Source organism: Gymnoscopelus microlampas, assembly GCF_963454915.1.
Source record: "Gymnoscopelus microlampas genome assembly, chromosome: 1".
Taxonomy (NCBI): Eukaryota; Metazoa; Chordata; class Actinopteri; order Myctophiformes; family Myctophidae; genus Gymnoscopelus; species Gymnoscopelus microlampas.
In genome coordinates, this window is record NC_139962.1 from 25,612,331 (window position 1) to 25,632,998 (window position 20,668).

Sequence of the window (20,668 nt, forward strand, 5' to 3'; positions counted from 1 at the left end):
AGTAAAAAGTACACTATCCTTCGAGAATCAACTTCTTTCTAGTACTCTGCAGCAACAGGTGCTCTAAACATCTGTCAAGGTGTATGTTACTAGATAATATTCAAAGACTCTCTGCCTCTCCTTCTCCAGCACGTGGTGTTTGTGGTGAAGTTCTTTGTGGCGTGGCTCATTCCCGACGTTCCTTCGGAGGTGAAGGCTCGGATCAAACGTGAACGATACCTGATCCAGGAATACCTGCATGACTACGAGGTGGAGAAACTCAAACTTCAGCTGAGTGCCAGTTTCATGACAGAATCGCGGATAGAGCTCTGCCCTGGGTTCTGCTCTGCTACAGACAAGCATGAAGTGCTATCAGAGTGCCTGTAGTATCACGTCCTCCTCCCACCACTCAAGCCTATATGGGAGTTCAGTGTCGACCAAAAAACATATCAAGGGCTTCTACCAGTGGGACAAAAGTGTTATTATCTGTTTATAGTAAAAAGCAGCTGTCAAATTGTACTCCTATATTAGGATCTGTGTGGCAGCAAGAAATGTGACGTTGATTTACTTTGTTTAAATATTCCTAATCCACTGTTTAAATATTCCGAATCCACTCGTTGAAGGATTTTTTGCACTTTTCTCAGTCTGTGCCATAGCAGATTGCTGGCAGGGTGTTATGGTGACAGTGGGATATGAGAGCGATTGTAATGACAATCGCCGTTACCATTCCCAAGTTAAAGCCATCTATCTAGCTGAGTGTTCTCTCCAGTGTATATATCTTGACTAAAATAAATATACCCTGAATGTGATGTAGGCAATGGCCTTTAGAGCCGTTAAAATATCAACTGCTTTTGATGCTTCAAATTAGAATGTAATGATGAAGAGTTGAACCCTTCAGATAATTAACCTTGTGTCTCAGTTTTGATAGGTTTTAAAGTCTAGATACCTGCAGTTATTATCTCATTCAAATGGTTTGACACCCCTTATTCCTTTTTAGATTAATGAATGAACATTTCCCAAGATTTGTGGGAGAATAGTCGGTTTAAGCTATCAATTTGAAGTACCTCCGCTATATAATAGTAGTACTGATACTGTAACACTCAAAAGATGTGATCGCATATGTTCTGCCTACTATAGGAATCATATGTTACCGGTATTTATAATCAAATGTACAATCCCCTTAATGTGTCCATGGCACACACAACCTGCTGTGGGACGAAACAGAAGTGTTCACCTGTACATTTCTCAAGAATTGATCACATGGAGATGTTGAGTAAAGAGTGATGATACACTGGTAACCTAAAGGATGTTATGAAAAGCTGTACCTGTGTGTGCGCTTTGAAGTTGTGAAGTTGAACAGAGATATCTGCACTCACTGCTGTCGTGACATTCAGAACACACTCTCTTCCACTTCTCTCCTCTTCGTCTGAAGTCTGAGGAATTCGAGCTGTGAGCTTGAAATGTCACAACAGCAGAAAATAATTATACTTTTAGCACGAGTGATTGCGGGTTTCTCTGTTCAACAAGGTATTTCTTGAACCAGCACCCAATCTAATGGGCATTGAGATTTGCATGTCTTTAATCATATCTGTGTGGTTTTAAGTTGACCAAGTTTATCAGCCTTCACCCTCCTAGTTGTATGTAGATGGACTTTAAATTAATTGCTTCTCAGATTGATATTGTCACTATACTGTGGCTATTATTCATCCCTGTGTCTATCTTTATGATGGATGTTGATTAATGATAATTGAATTCAAACCATTGATTTTGATGGTAAACATGTGAATATGGATTTCAGTGAAGAATTGTTGATGTTAAGTTGCTGGTTATTCACTGTTAATACAAGAGTGTGTTATGCATTTAAGATGCATCAGAACGTTATTTATTGACACGTGGCTGGTTCCCAAAGTGTTTGTGGCTGAAGTCAATTCTTTACTTTTGCTTTTGTTAATTTTACAGAACTGCAATTCTGTATGTGCATATTGTATGCATTTAACTACTTGAGCATAAATGTTATAATACATTCTCTTCTGCTACAAATATGATTGGAAACCCAGTCCTTCTTGTATTTCTTTACAGCAGCTGAACCCTTATATGTTGTTTGTATTCAAACTTTCTTAATTCTTTTTTTGGTTGGCTATTTCTTTGCAGCTTAGTCTTGCACCATTATGTTCTTTGTATGTTTCTATGGTATGCTGTTCTTTATGCACAAATGTTCCAGGTACCATTATTCACTTTTTGACAGTCAAAGCGTTTACAGATCATTCGGTGTTTGACATAATATGCAGACAGATGTGTGTCTGTTCTCTGAAAAAAAAAAGAAAAAAAGATGACTTAACACCTGATCCTGTAAAGTGCACGATCAATTTTACTGCCGCAAAACAGATGCCTTAAATACTTATGTTTACCCATTTTGTATGTTTTTTTTTTCTAAGAACAGAATTGTCTATTGCAAATTTGTCATATTTCATACTGTTGTTCTAGCTATGGGCTAGTCTTTTTATTGCAAGCTGGCCATGTTTTGTCTGCATGAAACGCTGTTGAGTAAATGCTTTGCAATTTGAAATGTAATGTTACTGTTGTCTAATATAGAGTATTGCACGGTAACACTGATAATAAATGAAGAAATACTAAAAGAAACTTGTTTCCATGTTTCAGTCAGTGGATGTGCTATGTGTTGGATGAGCACCAGATGGCGCTCAAGCTCCATGAAACATTCAGGAATAATATTGATATTTTTTTCCCATCCCCTTTGTGTTCAAATTGTATAAGGCTACTTTTAAGACCAACATCCGCATATTACTGTTGTTATTATCATCATTATTATTATTATTTGTAGCCCTGTATCTTCCCCCATATAGTCATATCATACAAATTATTCAAATTAAGTATTGTATGAAGAAAGCGTGTGTGTGTGTGTGTGTGTGTGTGTGTGTGTGTGTGTGTGTGTGTGTGTGTGTGTGTGTGTGTGTGTGTGTGTGTGTGTGTGTGTGTGTGTGTGTGTGTGTGTGTGTGTGTGTGTGTGTGTGTGCGCGCGCGCGCGTGTGCGTGCGTGCGTGTGTGTGTGTGTGTGTGTGTGTGTGTGTGTGTGTGCACGATGCAAGTGCGTGAGTGGCACGTGCGTGTGTGCGTGTGCGTGCGTGCAGGAGGCGGGTGGGGGGGGGGGGGGGGGGGGTTATATGGAGATGCCTAAATTATTGATGGGTTCTTTGGCTGGTGAGAAGCTTATTCGGGGGGAATCACTCCTGTTCATTTAGTTTCCATGGCACCGCCCCTGGGAGGTAGTTTTCATATTATGCCATTGATTACCTTAACAGTGAACGAGGAACAGAAATAATGCCATTTAGGCCTATAGCTACATCGTATTTTTGCACCGAACAATGTTTTCTTTTTCCAGCTACGAAATACGCAAATTATTATAGCCTATTGACCAAAATAACTCACCATGATATACCATATTTTAAAATAACTGACATAGTAGTTATGAATAATAGCCTGTGGTGCACCTGAACATAAGTGGAAAAGTCTTATTCCAGCATGTATACTATTGAGCGCTTCGTGCTGTCGCTGACCTTGGTGCTGAAGCTGAACCACCACAGGTCTGGATGGATACGTCAGAACTACTGGAGCGCTCCACGTGAGAGAGAGAGAGCGAGAGAGAGAGGCGTTATCCTCCCTCTCTCTCCCTTTGATTTACCGATCAGGCACACCTCCTCCTCCACACACCTACTGGCTTTTTTTTTGCGGTTAAGATTTATTTGAAATATTCCTGTTTTCTGGGAGATATAATAACCACCGTATTATCGACACCGGTGTATATTTGATCTATAGTGATATTTTTCATTCTCCGCGTGATGGATATTTGCGTCTCCACGTTGTTGGGCGAGAGAACTGCTAGTAGTGAATGAATGAGACTGATTCGTCTCACATGAAGGTGTTTTGGCGTCGATCGGCGTGAGTTTTGTTGTCTTTCTGCACAGAAACAGCGCAGCCAGCTGTATTTTTTATTTTTATTTGATTCGTTTTCTTTATACCGCTCCATCACGCTGCTGTATGTCAAGATGCTCAAACATTAGACATCAAACTGAGAAATATATATACAGCAGAAATCGGATAATATGGAGTCCAGTCAGTCCACGAAGATGAGAGCCACGGCGGGGGTGAAGGAATTTGCGGGGAAGGCTTTGGGTCACATGCACAAGTAAGTCAACCATCCAGCCCTTTTATCTTTTAAAAAAATATATTTTGTTTAGTTTATTTTATTTCGATCCACATCAACACATATATCACAAAACATTACACACTGTAATCCAACATTTCTTTCTTGATCGAAAAGGCACATATAGGCTGAAGCTCAAAGCTTATTTATGCCTATATATCCTGCTTATCTTTGCTTATAATTGGCATGTCCGATTGATGCTCGTTTTAATATCATATGCATTTCAGGCTCATTTATTTATTACCACACACTGGGATACTGTCATGATGCGTAGGCTGTTTGCCCCCCTCCTCCCCCTGCCTTATTAAAAAAAAACACCTACACGCACAACTTGCAGCCACCTTTAGTCACGCCTCTAGAACAGTGGTTTTCAACCCTTTTCAGATAAGGTTCATTATTTATTAGAGCCACGGATTCATCACCATTTGATGAGATTTAGACTCCCTAAAATCAGAATATTTTGTTGTCGTTGGATAAGATTTTGTCCACAATTCCATGCTGTGTTGATGTGGTACCATAGGAGAGATAACAGGCAAACGTTGATCAAAATAACAATTATTTGATTAAGTAAATGCAGATGTTTAACAATAACGTAACGCTTGAGAGTGTAAAATGAAACGGTCCATTTGGTTTCATTTTACTCTCTCAAGAGTTAAAGATCTATAAGGGTCCATTTGGTTTCATTTTACACTCTCAAGAGTTAAAGATCTATAAGGGTCCAATTGGTTTCATTTTACACTCTCAAGAGTTATAGATCTATAAGGGTCCATTTGGTTACCAACTTTCCATCATTTGGCTGGGGACCACCTGGAACCCCCCCAAGGACCACTGGTGGTCCCCGGACCACTGGTTGAGAACCACTGCTCTAGAAGCGATGCAATGTGGTGGCGAGTGAGTCTACAACAAGTGGATGCAAAAATAATGGCCAAATGCTTATTCGAAATAAAACGAATCTGAAATCTACACTGTTTCATTCAGGACAAATAGCTATCTTTAATTGAGAAATGTGTTGTATTTCATACTCCCCGAAAGAACAGTCAAAGACCTTCAGGCATTTATAGACTATTATGCACAATTTGTTTAGCTGCATCGGCAGGATTTGGATGCAAATATAGCCGTTTGAGCAACTAAATAGATGTGATTTATTGACACACGTTTTTTAAAATACAAATTAGACGCACATGCCTCAAGAAAACTTTCATTTGATTTTGTTTCGTTCTGAAAACGTAATTTATTTTGTTGGAAATGCATGGAAATGTTGTGCCCAAAGCGTCATGTGATGTTTGAGCCATTTCTCTGATTTAAATGTTATAGGCTAAACGAAATAAATAAGAATTTGATGCCTTGATGGTCTGAAAATTATGGAACGTTTGCTTCAATAATTGTTCTGAAAGCAGTAAAGCATTATCATAAATTATAGGCTAATTCCAGGCTATCGGTTTCTGCCAATTTCATATTTGTGTGGATTGTCCTATGAAAACATTTAACAATTTGCGCTTTATTACAGATCTGTGGCCTTTTTTTTATCCTTGCCCACCCAATACTGCATGTCTCGAAATTTCGTTATTCTTTTGGTTTTTGTGATTCTGTGTGAGAAAATATATGGAATAAATGTAAATCCCCAATGCACTAATTGCTGGGGGGGGGGGGGGGGAGATTTGAGGCATGCCCATAGATGTTTGCCATGAGAAACGAGCTGCTGTTGAATGAATGCTAATGAGCAATGGATGCTGCAATGCGGTACAGCCTCAGCATCTTTGCCTTTTCTCTCTCTCTGGAAAGATGAAGTTTTGTGTCGTGTTTTATTGTGTATATATGAACGGACGCTTGTTATTTAAATCCGTTGCTAGGCCTGGTACACAATGATCATGACATGAGATGGCTGCACTGTTCTTCCTCATCGTTGCTGTCGGAAAGAAACCTCGTAGTCGTATCTCCATATATTTAAACTTAAATGTTTTCTTCCGTAAAGTAGCCTACTGCCCCTTACGCCATGCACACTGGATGATACAGTGTCACACAAAAGTGTGAAAATGTGATGAAATGTTGAACTGAAAGTGGTGTGTCTGTGTTTTTATTTGTTTATAAATGTTGAACCAATTATGAAAATGATTAACAAGAGCTCGTGACTAAATGATAAACTAAATTGGATCCATCCATTGGAACACAAAGTTACAGTTTTGGACATGGACAGCGCCGTCATTCATGCAGAATACAAATGGTATAGCCTAATAGTTGAGGAGTCTCGTCCGTCACGCTGTCCGCGCACGATGAGCTCCCTCCTCCTCCCCTGTCTCCTTAATGAAATTCGAAGGAATTCCCCATGTAGGCCAACAAACATGTCGTGACTCCCAACCCAGGGAGAAACCTTTTTCATTTCAAAAAACCCCTTTGATGCAATTAAAAAATAAATTAAAAAATCTCTGGGATCATATTCTCTAGGCCTATATATAATATATAAATGAGTTACTAATCTAAACTATAAAATATTACTAGAGTAGAAATTGAGCAAAATTCCATTTGTAGGCCTATATCGGAGTTACAAACCCTTACCTCCCGTAAGACCCTTATTGTTTATTGTTTATTAAGGATCCTCATAGTCTACACCTAGTTCCTTATTGTTCTCAAGGACCCACCGTTGAGAGAACCACTGCCCTTACAACAAAACTCACATGGAAATTAATTAATTAATTATTGCATTCAATTGAAAATATTGTATTTCCTTTTTTTATATAATCGTCAGTGGTTCTCAATCTTTTCAGTCCATGACCCCCCAAAAATAATCATATTTGAACTGGGGACCCCCCACCCTGATTCCACAGATAAATATTGTGATAATAACCGATCTACAAGCTCACAAGGCCTCACAATGCAAGGTGCTGTGAGCTTGTATGTCGTCTATTTTCACAATATTTATCTATGGAGTCAGGGTGGGGTCCCCAGTTAAAATATTCACAATCACAAGTTTTTCTTTCTTATTATTTGACAATTTGGCCAATGTTTGACCAATTTGTATAGTATATAGATTATTGATTAGCTAATTTTGATGCAGTAATGCTCTTTTTTATTCCATTTTATTTATAGGTATTACAAATATTAAGGTCTTAAATTGTTACTTCACTGTCATCTGGGAAGTGACCCCCCCCCCCCCCCCCCCCCCCCCGCAGGTTGAGAACCACAGTTCGTGAGTCTGCATGTGAGTGACTGTACCTCTCCCCGCATGATGCAGGGTGTTAGAGAAGAAGCAGAAGACCGGCGAGGTGATCGAGCTGACGGAGGACGGCCGCCCAGCGGCCGCCCAGCAGAAGAAGCCCCCGCTGTGGGACTGCACGTGCTGCGGCCTGCCCCGCAGGTACGTCATCGCCATCATGAGCGGCCTGGGCTTCTGCATCAGCTTCGGCATCCGCTGCAACCTGGGCGTGGCCATAGTGGGCATGGTCAACAACAGCACGATTCACCAGAACGGCAAGATCATCATCACAGAGGTGTGTGTGGTATACTGCTACTGATGCGTGCTGAGACACACACACACACACACACACACACACACACACACACACACACACACACACACACACACACACACACACACACACACACACACACACACACACACACACACACACACACACACACACACACACACACGTTGTTCCACAGACAAACACAGGCCTCGCCATAACCCTCCAACATTTTTGAACAGCCTACTGTACATTATTATTAAGCACTTAAACCCTATAGCATCCATATGTTGGGGGAATGATTAGCAAAAAACTTTGCGAAAAAAGCGGTCCAGCAACTGATGGCCATAATGGACAATGGGCTTTTTGTGTCATCCTTTTAACAATCATTGTAAAATAGTTCCTCTGATATTTGCAAACTGTTAATAAAGTATTCAATCAATCAATCAAAATCCACTGAAGTCTAGAGGGTTCATGATTTTTCATAGCTTTTCCAGAGCATTATTACCTATATCATTGCGTTATATTTGCGGGATATCCTCTATAGTGCTGTGCATAGAAACGAATCAGTCGACTCCACCTAATAGTTTGCTCCCTTATCCTTGGCCTTATCATCACCCTCTGGTTGTCATGAAGAAAGCCAAGTTTAACTGGGATCCAGAGACGGTCGGGATGATCCACGGATCGTTTTTCTGGGGTTACATCGTGACGCAGATCCCGGGAGGATACATCTGCTCCAGACTGGCTGCTAACAGGTAGGTTACAGTTACACCACTGTCTGGCAGGTGCCTGCCATCATGACTGAAGTGAAATCATTCATTTTAACGATGAAGCCTATATATAAATTATTTAGGCCCATTTGTGGCTTATTACAAATAATTGTTCAACAACTTTATCATTCGTTGTCATTTTATTAACATTGACATTTGCAAATAACAAATAATAATTGTAAGCACAATAGAGAAATTACATTATTATTTTATAATATCCGGTATTGTGACGTCATTGTAGTCTGAACTCTGAATTATGAATGGGAAGGAAAGGATCCACAAGCTCCATTCTAAACGCAGGTCGATCAGATCAGATCACAACCGATGAAGGACGAGTTGTGTGTGGAATTGCATGGCTCAGTGGTTCTCAGAGTGGGGGTCCGGGGACCCCCAGAGGTCCTTGAGGGATTTAAGGGGTCCCCACTCCCCAGCAAAATAAGGAATAGTTTACCACTTTAACTATATTTGATAGGCTACTTCGGATATTTAAGAATAGCCGAGCTTGGTGTGACTATTTTCGAAACATCTTGAAGAATTGTGAAACATTTAGAAAATCACAAAAAAATCCAACGAAATGTCTTTGGCCAAATAGCGTAGGCTACATATCAATTTGGGAAGTCCTTCTTTCACATATAAATGTTTGAGGACCACTTGGCATATTGCCCTATATCTCTCACGTGGTGCAACCGGCGGAGCAGAGTGTTTAAGCTCATTTATTCATGCAGGCCGCAGACATGTGGCCTCCAGGCAGGCAGTGTTGCCATGTTCGCTTATTATAAGCGACTTTGGGCTTCTTTTTCTGTAAAGTCGCTTGTAAATATTGGTTACTTTAGTCGCGGGTTGCGGTTTTTTGGGCTTGTTTCTAAAGTGTAGTTGCTTATTTAGGCTTGCTTCCAAATGTTTTAATCATGATTTAAACCAGTGGCTCTGAAATATTTTCATGAAAAATGTTTTCTGCCCAGGGGAGCATTTGTGTTGTTAGTTAGAATGTTTCAAAAACGTTGCAAATATTCCACATTTTTTCACAGTTTTTGAAATAGCAGATCTACAATGCGTTGTGAGCTTGTTTATGTATATGTTTAAAGTGCTCTTGTGGCCTAGTTACTAGTAGTTGCTTCTTTTGGGCTTGTTTTCCTAGGCCTGGCTGCTTGTTTCTCACACAACACCTGGCAACATTGCTCTCAGGGCTCTGTGCCACCTGTTAAAGAGCTCCCTGGGGGCGTGTCTAAGCTCTGGCTCTCTGCGAGTCATGGCGACTAGCCCTGCTTTAGACGCCAAAGATCCATTATAAAAGCCTACTCTTTATATCACACACGCTTCACTCTAATTGTAAAATGTGGTGTTACATTTTTTATTTTATTTTTACAGAACCCTATACCAGAACTGGTATAGGCCTATTATCTATATAACGACATTTACACGTTGAAAACGAAAACATGAATAGGCCAGGATACAGGATATAGGCAATAGGGACATCTTGATGTACAAAAATGTAAAGTAAAGTAACCTGTATGATTGTATCCTTAATTGTATCCTTTAACTTTGAATGACTGGATCAGGTTTTGTAGCAATTTGTAGCAATTGTAGAAATATTAGACCTTAATTGTCAAATGTTCAATCAATTACTTTTGACCAGTTTTCAATATTTTGGACAAAATAGCCATTTTACATTGAGGTGCCCACCTATCCTAATACCAGCAGCAAGAACACTAAAACACGTCTCGCACTGGGCCTGCGATTAGTTTATAAACATGGGTGTATTTAATATCAAAGCTGATTGTCTGTTCACATGTAATCGAATCAGTTCCTCTCGTGCTCAGGGGTTGTCTCAGTCGGATTAGAGCTTGTCCCCTGCACCAGAGACTGATGGCACGGTGGGGGTGCGGGACGTCAGGACGTGACATCAATGCTAAATACAAGTGTCGGTGTTGCCTTCTGCTTATGCGTGATGATTCCTGCAGCTCAGCTGCTGCTCCTTCATCAGCCCCCCCCGCTCCACATTGTAAACCAATGTAATCCCGCTGTGTGCACACTGTCTGCAGCAGACCATAATTATGCACAATGCACGGGCCTTTATACATAGGATTTAGAAAAGAAATCCACACATTATTGAACCGGAATCATAATCTGTATCGTCACATCACATTACAAGTAACGTGGGTGAAATTCTTAGTTGTGCAGGCTCATCACTGCAGATAAAAGAGTCATCTCATAAAAAGAGAGAGGAGAGGCATAACGAGCATATTGACTAATCTGCATGATACAATTAATGTGAGTAAAGTGCATAACAAATAAGAGTCAAATGTACGTATATACATGGAGTCCCTTTAAAACACATTTCAGTTTGGTCTGTGCAATGTCTAACCGAAATGACAGCAAGGCATTGTTGCATTATTTATGTGGTATTTTAAATGCAATTTCACGGAGCCAAAATTGTATTGCCTAATATATAATATGAGAGCAAATGAGAGCCTATGTCAATTTATTTGATCAATTTACTTTTAATCGAAATCAGTTCCGAAGATGAATATTAGTGGAGACTGATGAAGCCACTAATTGCTCATTGTTTTCAGGGTGTTTGGGTTAGCCATTGTCCTGACCTCCATCCTCAACATGTTCATCCCCTCTGCTGCTCGAGTCCACTATGGCTGTGTCATCTTTGTGAGGATATTACAAGGCCTGGTGGAGGTAAGGTTAATGTTATAATAATAAAATTAATTATTATTTGTATAGGCAGTGGTTCTCAACCCCAGGAGGGGTCCCCAAATATACATATATATATTTGGGGGGTCCCTGCAGATGATTTGTAGAAAAAAAAAAAGAAGAAAAAGAGACCATTAGGCTACTGCATCAAAAGTAATAAACCTTCTATAAAAAGAAAGAGGCTAAAATTGTGAAAATAGCCGATCTGCACGTAGATTGGCTATTTTATATAGATATAGCTATTTTCATTTCTATGAAATGGGGGGGGGGGGGGGGGGGGGGGGGGGGTCACGGACTGAAAAGGTTGAGAACCACTGTCTTATCATTCACCAGGGTGGAAACCCTCCTATGTCCGAAATGGTTAATTTGCAGGAAATAGAAAAAAAGAGCCTGTTTTCCAATACATCCAGTGTAGTTATTATTCAGTGATAAGCTCCTGTTAATACTTTTCATTGGTTACATTTCTATAAAACCCACACACTTGTGATGGTGACAGCCAACCAAATTGATTGAATAGCCGATCTACAACATTGCAACATGTGAGCTTGTAGATCGGCTATTTTTGTTATTATTTTTGCTATTGTGTGACATAGCCCTAGTATGACTATAGGGCATTCATTTACGGAAGGAACAAAAAACATAGGCTTAAAGGTTGAAATATTGAGATATGAGGTTTCTACCCAAACAGCAACAAAACGAAGGTTGTAGCTTGTGGAAACATGAAACCATGTGTATTGATCCTGTCCACTACACTTGTATAGTGTAACTCCCTTTGTGTGCCCTTATTGGCTGCAACACATAGCCTACACATTGGCAACACTGGTTGTATACAGATAGGGGGAAAACTGCTAACATGCAGAAAGTAATAATTTCTGTGGCAGTGTGTAGTGGAACATAATCCCCAAACAATTGCCTGTTGACTGGTCATAAATCATGACACTAAACTCTAAGCTGTCCTGTCATTGAGGGGAAAATAGCAGAGTCATTCATGAGGATTGCAAAGAAATGTTTTCTCTCTGATATGATGCCTTAACAACATATTAATATAATTTTTTAAGTTTTGCGTTTAAATGTGACATTTCTTCATCTAAGCATGCCTCAGGGCTTCAACGCTTCACAGTTAAATCTTTAGGATTAATATATATCTGAGAGTGTAAAAATGGACCTACAGTAGATGGACCTGTCAATGCTGGACCATTTATTTACACTGTCAATTTTAAATGAACATTGAGTACTTCACTGCATGGGTTTCAGACCAAAGGGTAATCAGATGGTTTGTGGATGGTGCATGCATTAATCAGCCCAAGAACCATTTATCCACATTTGTGTCATATTCCATGTCGGCTTATATCAGTTCTGTTGAACAAAGCCATAGTACGCGTCATGTTCACGTCACTGCCTGCTGTTGAAATGAACATCTAATAACAGGAGAGGTGCTCTGCTTCGTAAACAGCACATCAGTCTTTCTTTGCTCAGAGCATTGACTCATTTGTTAATGGTAATATTGAAGGTGAAACATGTTGATTTTGGCTTGTTATTACAGGCAGCTAATATATGCTGGTCCATGTCTTATGGGTTCTGGGCTCTAAAATTGTTAGTTCATTGTGGGCTAATCTACAATCGAGATACATTCGGCATATGAGTTAGAGTGGTAAATAAAAACAATGTAACTCATAGTTTTGTGGTTTCAATGGATTTGTCCATTGGTTTGTTATTTCTTTTCATACCATGGCATTCAATATTTCAGAGGATTATTTCCCGGCATTAATCAATTTATATCCTACAGTTTTATTTTTTCCAGTGGTAGATGGGGTGGCTATACATCCTCATCTGAAAACATTGAGGCATATCTGTTCCAGGTAGACAATAGTCTATTTCCTTTAAGAAAACTAACAACAACAAAAAAGACCAATGCAAATGTATATCTGTTACAATAAATGTGTCTTATTTGTTCCCTGGGCAGAGGTAATACAACAAAATGCATTTGAAACACTTACTATGAGTCAATTTTATCACTCAAAGTTAAATGAACACTGAGGATTTTTGCTGTGTTTCTAGGGGGTGACCTACCCAGCGTGTCATGGCATATGGGCCAAGTGGGCTCCCCCACTAGAAAGGAGTCGCCTGGCCACCACCTCATTCTGTGGTAAATATGAGTTACATGGTGGACTCATTAGAATGGGCTGTGAGATGATGCTGTGCATTTTTATGTACTTAACAAAGAGCTCTCTTTCTACCCGTCTCAGGTTCTTATGCTGGTGCTGTCATTGCGATGCCTATGGCTGGGATTCTGGTGCAGTACTCTGGCTGGTCTTCTGTGTTCTACGTCTACGGTAAGATGGATGGGTGAGACCTTGTGTGCGTGCGTGCGAGCGTGCGTTCGTGTGAGTGTGTGTGTGTGTGAGAGAGAGAGAGAGAGAGAGAGCCAATACACACTCCTTCCGACGTCTGAAAACCAAAGTATGGACCGCACTTAACTCATTCAGTGCCATTGAGGTCGCCGACGTCACGTTTTCCATAAGCCCAGAGTGCCAATGACGTCGCCGACGTCAAAAAAAAAAAAAGAGTTCAGAACCCAAGATATGATGATTTGAAGATTTGCTGCTCCATTCACTTCTTGTTTAACTTCTTACTGAAAAAGGCTGTATCACGGCTCCTAAGCACTTTTTTTTTGGCCTTGGCACAGGGGTGATAAAGCCAGAAATAAGTTTGGCACTGAATGAGTCAAGAAATGAAAGGAAATTCCATAGTTTATCATAAAGCTCAATTCATACTCATCGAACGACAGTGTCACTTGCCAAGAAGAAGAACTAATCTTGAAGATCGGTTCTTGTGACACTGTCGTGTGACAAAGTGTTAATCAGGTGTAGGCAGAAGAAGATCTTGTTGAGAAATATTTACACTTGTTTGACCATTGACATCCTGTAGCCCAGAGAAATGTTATGGTCTTGATTGGCAGAGAGTCCAGGGAAAGTGAAATGGATTTAACCAGTCAGGCAGGAAGGCTGGGTATTGATTTCTTTGGTCAATGTTTTGGTGTGTCTGTGTAGTACAATAAATATCCAGCACCCTCGCTCTCTCTCTATCAGGACTGGATACAGTTAGCCATCCTGTCTGAGATTTATTCTCAAGGGCATTTTGGAAAGATCAGCAAGCCAAATCTTACATGATTGTGTTATTATACAACTGTACTGTACGTGGTAGAATCAAACCTGTGGCAACATTTTAGATTTGAAGTTCTGCAGACTTCTGACATGCTGTCTGTCTGTCTGTCTGTCTGTCTGTCTGTCTGTCTGCCTGCCTGCCTGCCTGCCTGCCTGCCTGCCTGCCTGCCTGCCTGCCTGCCTGCCTGTTGGTGCTGAGCAGGGTGTGTTGGGATCTTCTGGTACGTGTTCTGGATCTTCGTGTCTTACGAGAGCCCGGCCGTACACCCAACCATCACAGATGAGGAGCGCTGCTACATTGAGGAGAGCATCGGAGAAACTGCTAAGCTCATGGGTCCTTCTGAGGTGAGGGTGACTGGACAAACAACTCAGTGTACAAATGGAAATAATGTGACTCACCCACTGCTTAAATATAAAAACATAAACATAAGAATAATTGACATAAAACAAACATTAAAAGCACCTGTAGCAATTGCATTTTCAGATGTGAGCATATCTTTTAGACCTAAATGAGATCAGCTCATTTATCTGCAGATCAGTCTATCAGTGGTTGCAGGACAGCTCACGTAAAGGCTTGATGGCCAAGTTCAGTTCAAATCCTACAGTAGGTACAGTAGGTAGGGAGAATAAGAGGGTGTCGTTTTGAATGTGAGATATATATATACCCACAAAGGTGAGAGGGAAGCAGACCAATGATGAAATAAATATGTGCCAGTGGGTGAGTCTACACAAGGCCAATGAGCTGGTGGCATAAGCGAAGGTGCAATGTGAGTGTGAGCTCATACAGCTCAGACCTCAGAGCACTGTGGTACACAGCATCCGGACAGTGCAAGCGTTTGGCAGAGGCATGCATGTGAAACACAACACCATACTGTAATCTGCTGTAGACTCAGATGTAGGGATGGGACACTATCAAGCAGCAGTGGTGGAAGTAGTACTCAGATATTTGACTTAAGTAAAAGTAGCAAGACTACAATATAAAAATACTCTGTACAAGTAAAAGGCCTGTGTTCAAAATGTTACTTGAGTAAAAGTGCAAAAGTTTGGAATGAAAATATACTTAAAGTACCAAAAGTAAAAGTACTAAAATGTTTGAAAATAGCAGATCTGCCAGCTCACAATGCGTCGCGATGCGACGCGTTGTGAGCTTATATTATTATATTTGGCTATTTTCAAATAGTCTACGTATAAAATAGGGTTAAAGTGGTTAATGTATGTTTTATAATATGATTTATATCTTCAAAGTAAGTAGTAATTAAAGTTTTCAAATAATTGTAGTGGAGTAAAAGTACAATATTTGCATCTGAGATGTAGTGGAGTAAGTAAAAATATTGAAAATTGAAAATACTCTATAGTAAAGTAAAAAATACCTCAAAATGTACGTACAAAGTACAGTACTTGAGTAAATGTACTTAGTTACTTTCCACCACTGTCAAACAGGCAACAGGTATTTATGTTGATGATATTTATGTTCAAGTTAAATATTTATGTAGAAAATGCACTGACATAAACATGTAATCCATTCTTATAATCCACTGTAGAAATTTAAAACCCCCTGGAGAAAATTCTTCACCTCCATGCCTGTCTATGCAATCATCGTGGCCAATTTCTGCAGAAGCTGGACCTTCTACCTGTTACTTATCAGCCAGCCTGCATACTTTGAGGAGGTGTTTGGCTTTGAGATAAGCAAGGTAAGACAAACACGTTCACATGCAGGTGCACACACACACACACACACACACACACACACACACACACACACACACACACACACACACACACACACACACACACACACACACGTGTGTGTGTGTACTGTAGCATTAGTGGCTCAGAGCCTCTGCCTAATGACCAAAAGCCTAATATCTCCCATCCAAGGGGGAATTTTCCCTTTAGGCTAGTGATTATGATTTTGGCTTTCCACGAGGGAGACCTAGGTTCGATTCCCGAGCGTTACAATGGGAAGGGCTTTGTGCTTTTTCCAGCACTCTGTTCTCCGCAAAATATAAGAATTGTGGCAGAAGTCATTATCATAATGAATGTGACAAATATACTGTATTTGTTATGTGCTGTTGGATGTATCCAGAGAACTGCAGTTTTTTAACACTTAAATGTTCAGTTAAAAAAGAAAAGGGATACATAGCAGTTGTAAACCCGATGATGGAGGAAATAGGCCTGTGGCACTCCATCTTTAAACCATTCAATCCGGGAACGCATCTGTGTTTTCTTTGTACACTCTCGTACACTCTTTGTACATTTTTAGCTATAACCGTTATTTTTACACTTTGGCTATTCAAAAATAGCAGATCTACAAGTCGCATGGCACTCGGTGCTACGAGCTTGTAGAACGGCTATTTTTGAAAAATCTTGAACATTTGTGCAAATCTTTGAATACATATATTGTTTTGAAACAGCATTTTTAACTCAAAATCTTTCTGGGGGGTCCCTGGAACAATATATTTTGATGGGGTCGGTGGCCAAAAACATATACTTTTGCGGGGTCCTTGACAAGAAAAAGTTTGAGCACCACTGATATAGCAACAATAGTTTTTCAGAAAAATTAAGACATTTGTTGAGACATTTGACAGTTGAACAAATGTTGTATCAAAATATGTATTCAAAGATTTGCACACATTTTCACGATTTTTCAACAATAGCAGATCTACAAGCTCATAGCATGGCACTCGGTGCCGCGCTATGAGCTTGTGTATCTGCTATTTTTGAATAGCCAAAGAAATCTAAAAGGACAGAGATGTGTTCCCGGATTGAATGGGTTAACTTCTTGGTTCTGCAATCTTTTGCATTGTGTACTTTTGCAACCTTCCGCGTCCTTCTGAATGCATTGTGTTGCTATACGCCTCACCGGTGTTTGCAGCTCAGTGATGTGTGATGTGCATGGCTGTAGGTTGGCATGGTGTCTGCCCTGCCTCATCTGGTGATGACCATCATTGTGCCCATCGGGGGCCAGCTGGCCGACTACTTGCGCACACACAACATTCTGTCCACCACCACCGTCAGGAAGATCATGAACTGTGGAGGTGAGAAAAAAAAGAAAAGAGAAGGGAATGAATTATCAATTTCAACACCTTCCCCCTGAACAGCTACAGGGGTGTGTTTTCACACCGTTAGATTCATATTAACGTATTGGCGCTCTCCGGCAGAAACCTTGCACCTCCATATTTCAACTTTGTATGTGTTTTTTTTTGTTGTAAATTAATGCCATACTTCATCACAGTGTCAAACAAAAGTAGCAAAAGTAGCTGATCTACAAGCTCACAACGCTTGTGGATCTGCTATTTTTGCAATCTAATAGTTTTAACGAAAGTGAAAGTTGTTAATTCTATCTGTGGGTTTTTATAAATATTGAATGAAAAATATTAACAAGGGTTTGTGTAACTACATTGAATCCATTGGAACACAGGTTCTTTTTTTTTTTTTTTACATTTTCTGACAGTTTAGGACATACAAGGTTTCCACCCATCTGTTGATATTGTTTTTTGTCACGATCTTAACAATATATTTCTAGATGTTATTTTGTGATAGTAACTGTAACTGTTGCATTGATTTAATCTGTCATGTATGTCACTGGGTGCAAACCTGTGTATCATGGTTAAATGAACTATGATGTTTGACAGCCTGTGGCCTGTGTGTGCGTGCATGTGTGTGTGTGATTCTTTGTAGGGTTTGGCATGGAAGCCACATTGCTGCTGGTGGTGGGATATTCCCACAGTAAAGGGGTTGCCATCTCATTCCTGGTCTTAGCGGTTGGCTTCAGTGGCTTTGCTATTTCAGGTCAGTACAACAAGTAAAACAATACTGTATGTGTCTATAGTTGTAATGATGTGGCTTTGTTCTTTTTCATCATGATATCCATACACGATATCCATACCTCTATAATATGCATACAACAATTCAATATCCTGCCAAAATGCAGCAGCTCACTGTTCAATCGTCATACAGTAGTACCACGACAAACAGCATCGCCAAAGCATTGTCTAAAGCTGCAGTCCGTACGTTTTGTTTTTGTCCTACCTGGGATTTGAACTCAGAGGGAACCCTCACTTGGTCAGGGGAGATTATGATCTTCACTTCAGGCACTTATGACACTTATGATCTTCACTTCAGGCAGTATTACTTGTCAGCGTGTAGTTGGTCTACTTGACACTAGGGTCTACATTTCTCAATGGAAGTGTAGGGAGACCACATCCAACCACTGCAGGTGTGCTAGTTATATTGCATTAACATGCTCTACCATACAGATTCGTCAAAATAACATTCTATTCATTAAAGTAGGTTCAAGGATTGTGGCTTTAACATACAGTATGATATCCCCCTGTTCCTGGTAGATCTCACATGATGGCTTCTGATCTATTCCAGCGCAGGTGGAAATTTAACCCACCAAATGTACCCGAAAGTGCCCATTTAGTTCCATTTCTACACTCTTCGTAGCTGACATGAAGGATTTTGCTGGTGTGTATAGTCATGGCCAAAACAACAAAACCTTCCTGTATGCCTGCTGTTCCTCAGCGTTCTCCTGGAGTGTTTAATAATTCATCTCCCTAGACGTCCCTGGGGATCAGAGCGGCACGCTGTTCGCAGCAGCCAGCCAGGACACTCACTCATTCAGCCAGCCAGCCAGCCAGTGTGGGGGAGGTGCTGAATATGGAGCAACTTATTGCCTCCTTCTGCAACAAGATGGCTACTATTTGTACCATTTTATTCTGCGACTGTTTCTCGATTCTGTTCTTTTTTTCTGCTCTGCACAAATACTTAAAGATGTGATCCTCTCCAACCGACATTTGTGTTTGTAAAGTACTGACATACATTGCAACAGGAAAATATCTCAGTTACGCTTCATTCTGATTATAGATTCATTTTGTTCTATCAGGTTTCAATGTGAATCATCTGGACATTGCTCCACGCTACGCCAGTATCCTAATGGGTATTTCAAATGGTGTGGGTACTCTGTCTGGAATGGTATGTCCACTGATTGTTGGTGCCATGACAAAGAACAAGGTATGGGCTTCCTCTTCAGACACAGACTAACATAATTACAAAGGATGAGCTTTCAGTATTCATTGACTTTCTATGTTTGATGGTAATGGAGACCTAAGACGAAGCAGTGGAAAGACGTGTTTGCTAACAGTTACTATACAGACTACACCCAAGTGACTTTTAAGGCATTTGTGTAGATTCATAGATGTAAGATATAATGCCGTTGTAATATGCCAATATTGTTGAATTGTTTTCAGTTTATATGAAACCCTGCCTTGTAATATCAAACTAATCACATGTAAAGTCTTGTATTTGGTCGGTGATGGTGAATTACAGTTTTCCCATTGTTTTCACGTTGCTTCTTCAGACTCGGGAGGAGTGGCAGTATGTGTTCCTGATTGCGGCCATGGTGCATTACGGGGGTGTGATTTTCTACGGCATCTTTGCGTCGGGGGAGAAGCAGCCGTGGGCCGATCCGGAGCTGACCAGCGACGAGAAGTGTGGCTTCATCGACGAGGACGAGCTGGCGGAGGAAACCGGTGACATCACTGAGAATTACGGCGCTCCTCTGGCGGTTGGAGGTTCTGCCAAGACGTACGGTGCCACCACACAGGCGAACGGCGGCTGGCCTGGTGGCTGGGAGAAGACCGAGGAGTACGTTCAAGAGGAGGCGCAAGGAGGAAGTTATGGATACAGGCGGGATGAAGACTACTCCTAGACCAAAACGCTTAACCACTTTAAACCCCAGGCTCCGGGTACACCAAGTATAGGTTTTAAGTGGTTAATACACGGTGAAATACTCAGTGTTCATTTAACTCAGTGAGGGTGTACGAATGGATAAATTAACACAGAGGATTTTAATTGTGTACATCACATTCACAAAGAACATTTGTAGACAGATTTTGCTGTGTTTGCGTCAGTTTAGTCATAAAATAAATGGTGTGAACAAAGAAGAAATAAGAAAAAAAGAGAAATTACAATCCATTGTTGTATGTTTGCACAAATTCAAACCATAATTTTAAAAGATAAAAAGCCTAAAAATTATTGTAAAAATAAAAAATAAATACCAGAAAATATCAAATATGATAAAGGTGTAACACATATCAAATTGGAAGGTTGTACATGTATTATTATGCATATGGATAATAGATATATTTGTTTGGAGTGCAAATGCGTGTAACCACCATGTGAACCATGTTCATCTCATCAGCCAGAGCTTTTCGATCATGATGTACAGTGAAATCCTCAATGTTAAAGGAAAACGTTGACGATTTCCAACCTAAATTCCGTTGTTCTGACATGAGGAGAGTCTGTGTATTTCTCAGTGAAATGTGACACCGCAAAACGATGGCGTCAAACAGGTCATTTCATGCCATC

General features: G+C 40.4%; 2 protein-coding genes across 3 annotated transcripts in view; both read left to right on the plus strand.

Moving 5' to 3' along the window:
• ano5b (anoctamin 5b) overlaps positions 1-2,522 on the plus strand; it is a 33,692-nt gene extending 31,170 nt beyond the window's left edge. For both annotated transcript variants that reach the window (XM_084069599.1, XM_084069600.1), the window contains exon 20: positions 130-2,522. In XM_084069599.1, the coding sequence (XP_083925725.1) occupies positions 130-366 (237 nt within the window). In that variant the 3' untranslated portion in view covers positions 367-2,522. The remainder of the gene's footprint in view (positions 1-129) is intronic.
• Positions 2,523-4,097: 1,575 nt separating this feature from the next.
• Positions 4,098-20,009, plus strand: slc17a6b (solute carrier family 17 member 6b; the record flags this gene model as incomplete). Its single annotated transcript, XM_084059975.1, has 12 exons — positions 4,098-4,180; positions 7,428-7,683; positions 8,296-8,414; positions 11,003-11,117; positions 13,191-13,278; positions 13,379-13,465; positions 14,499-14,641; positions 15,838-15,987; positions 17,202-17,334; positions 17,978-18,088; positions 19,185-19,312; positions 19,659-20,009. 12 exons carry the CDS (start codon positions 4,098-4,100, stop codon positions 20,007-20,009), a joined length of 1,764 nt encoding a protein of 587 aa, XP_083916101.1.
• Positions 20,010-20,668: the final 659 nt, after the last annotated feature.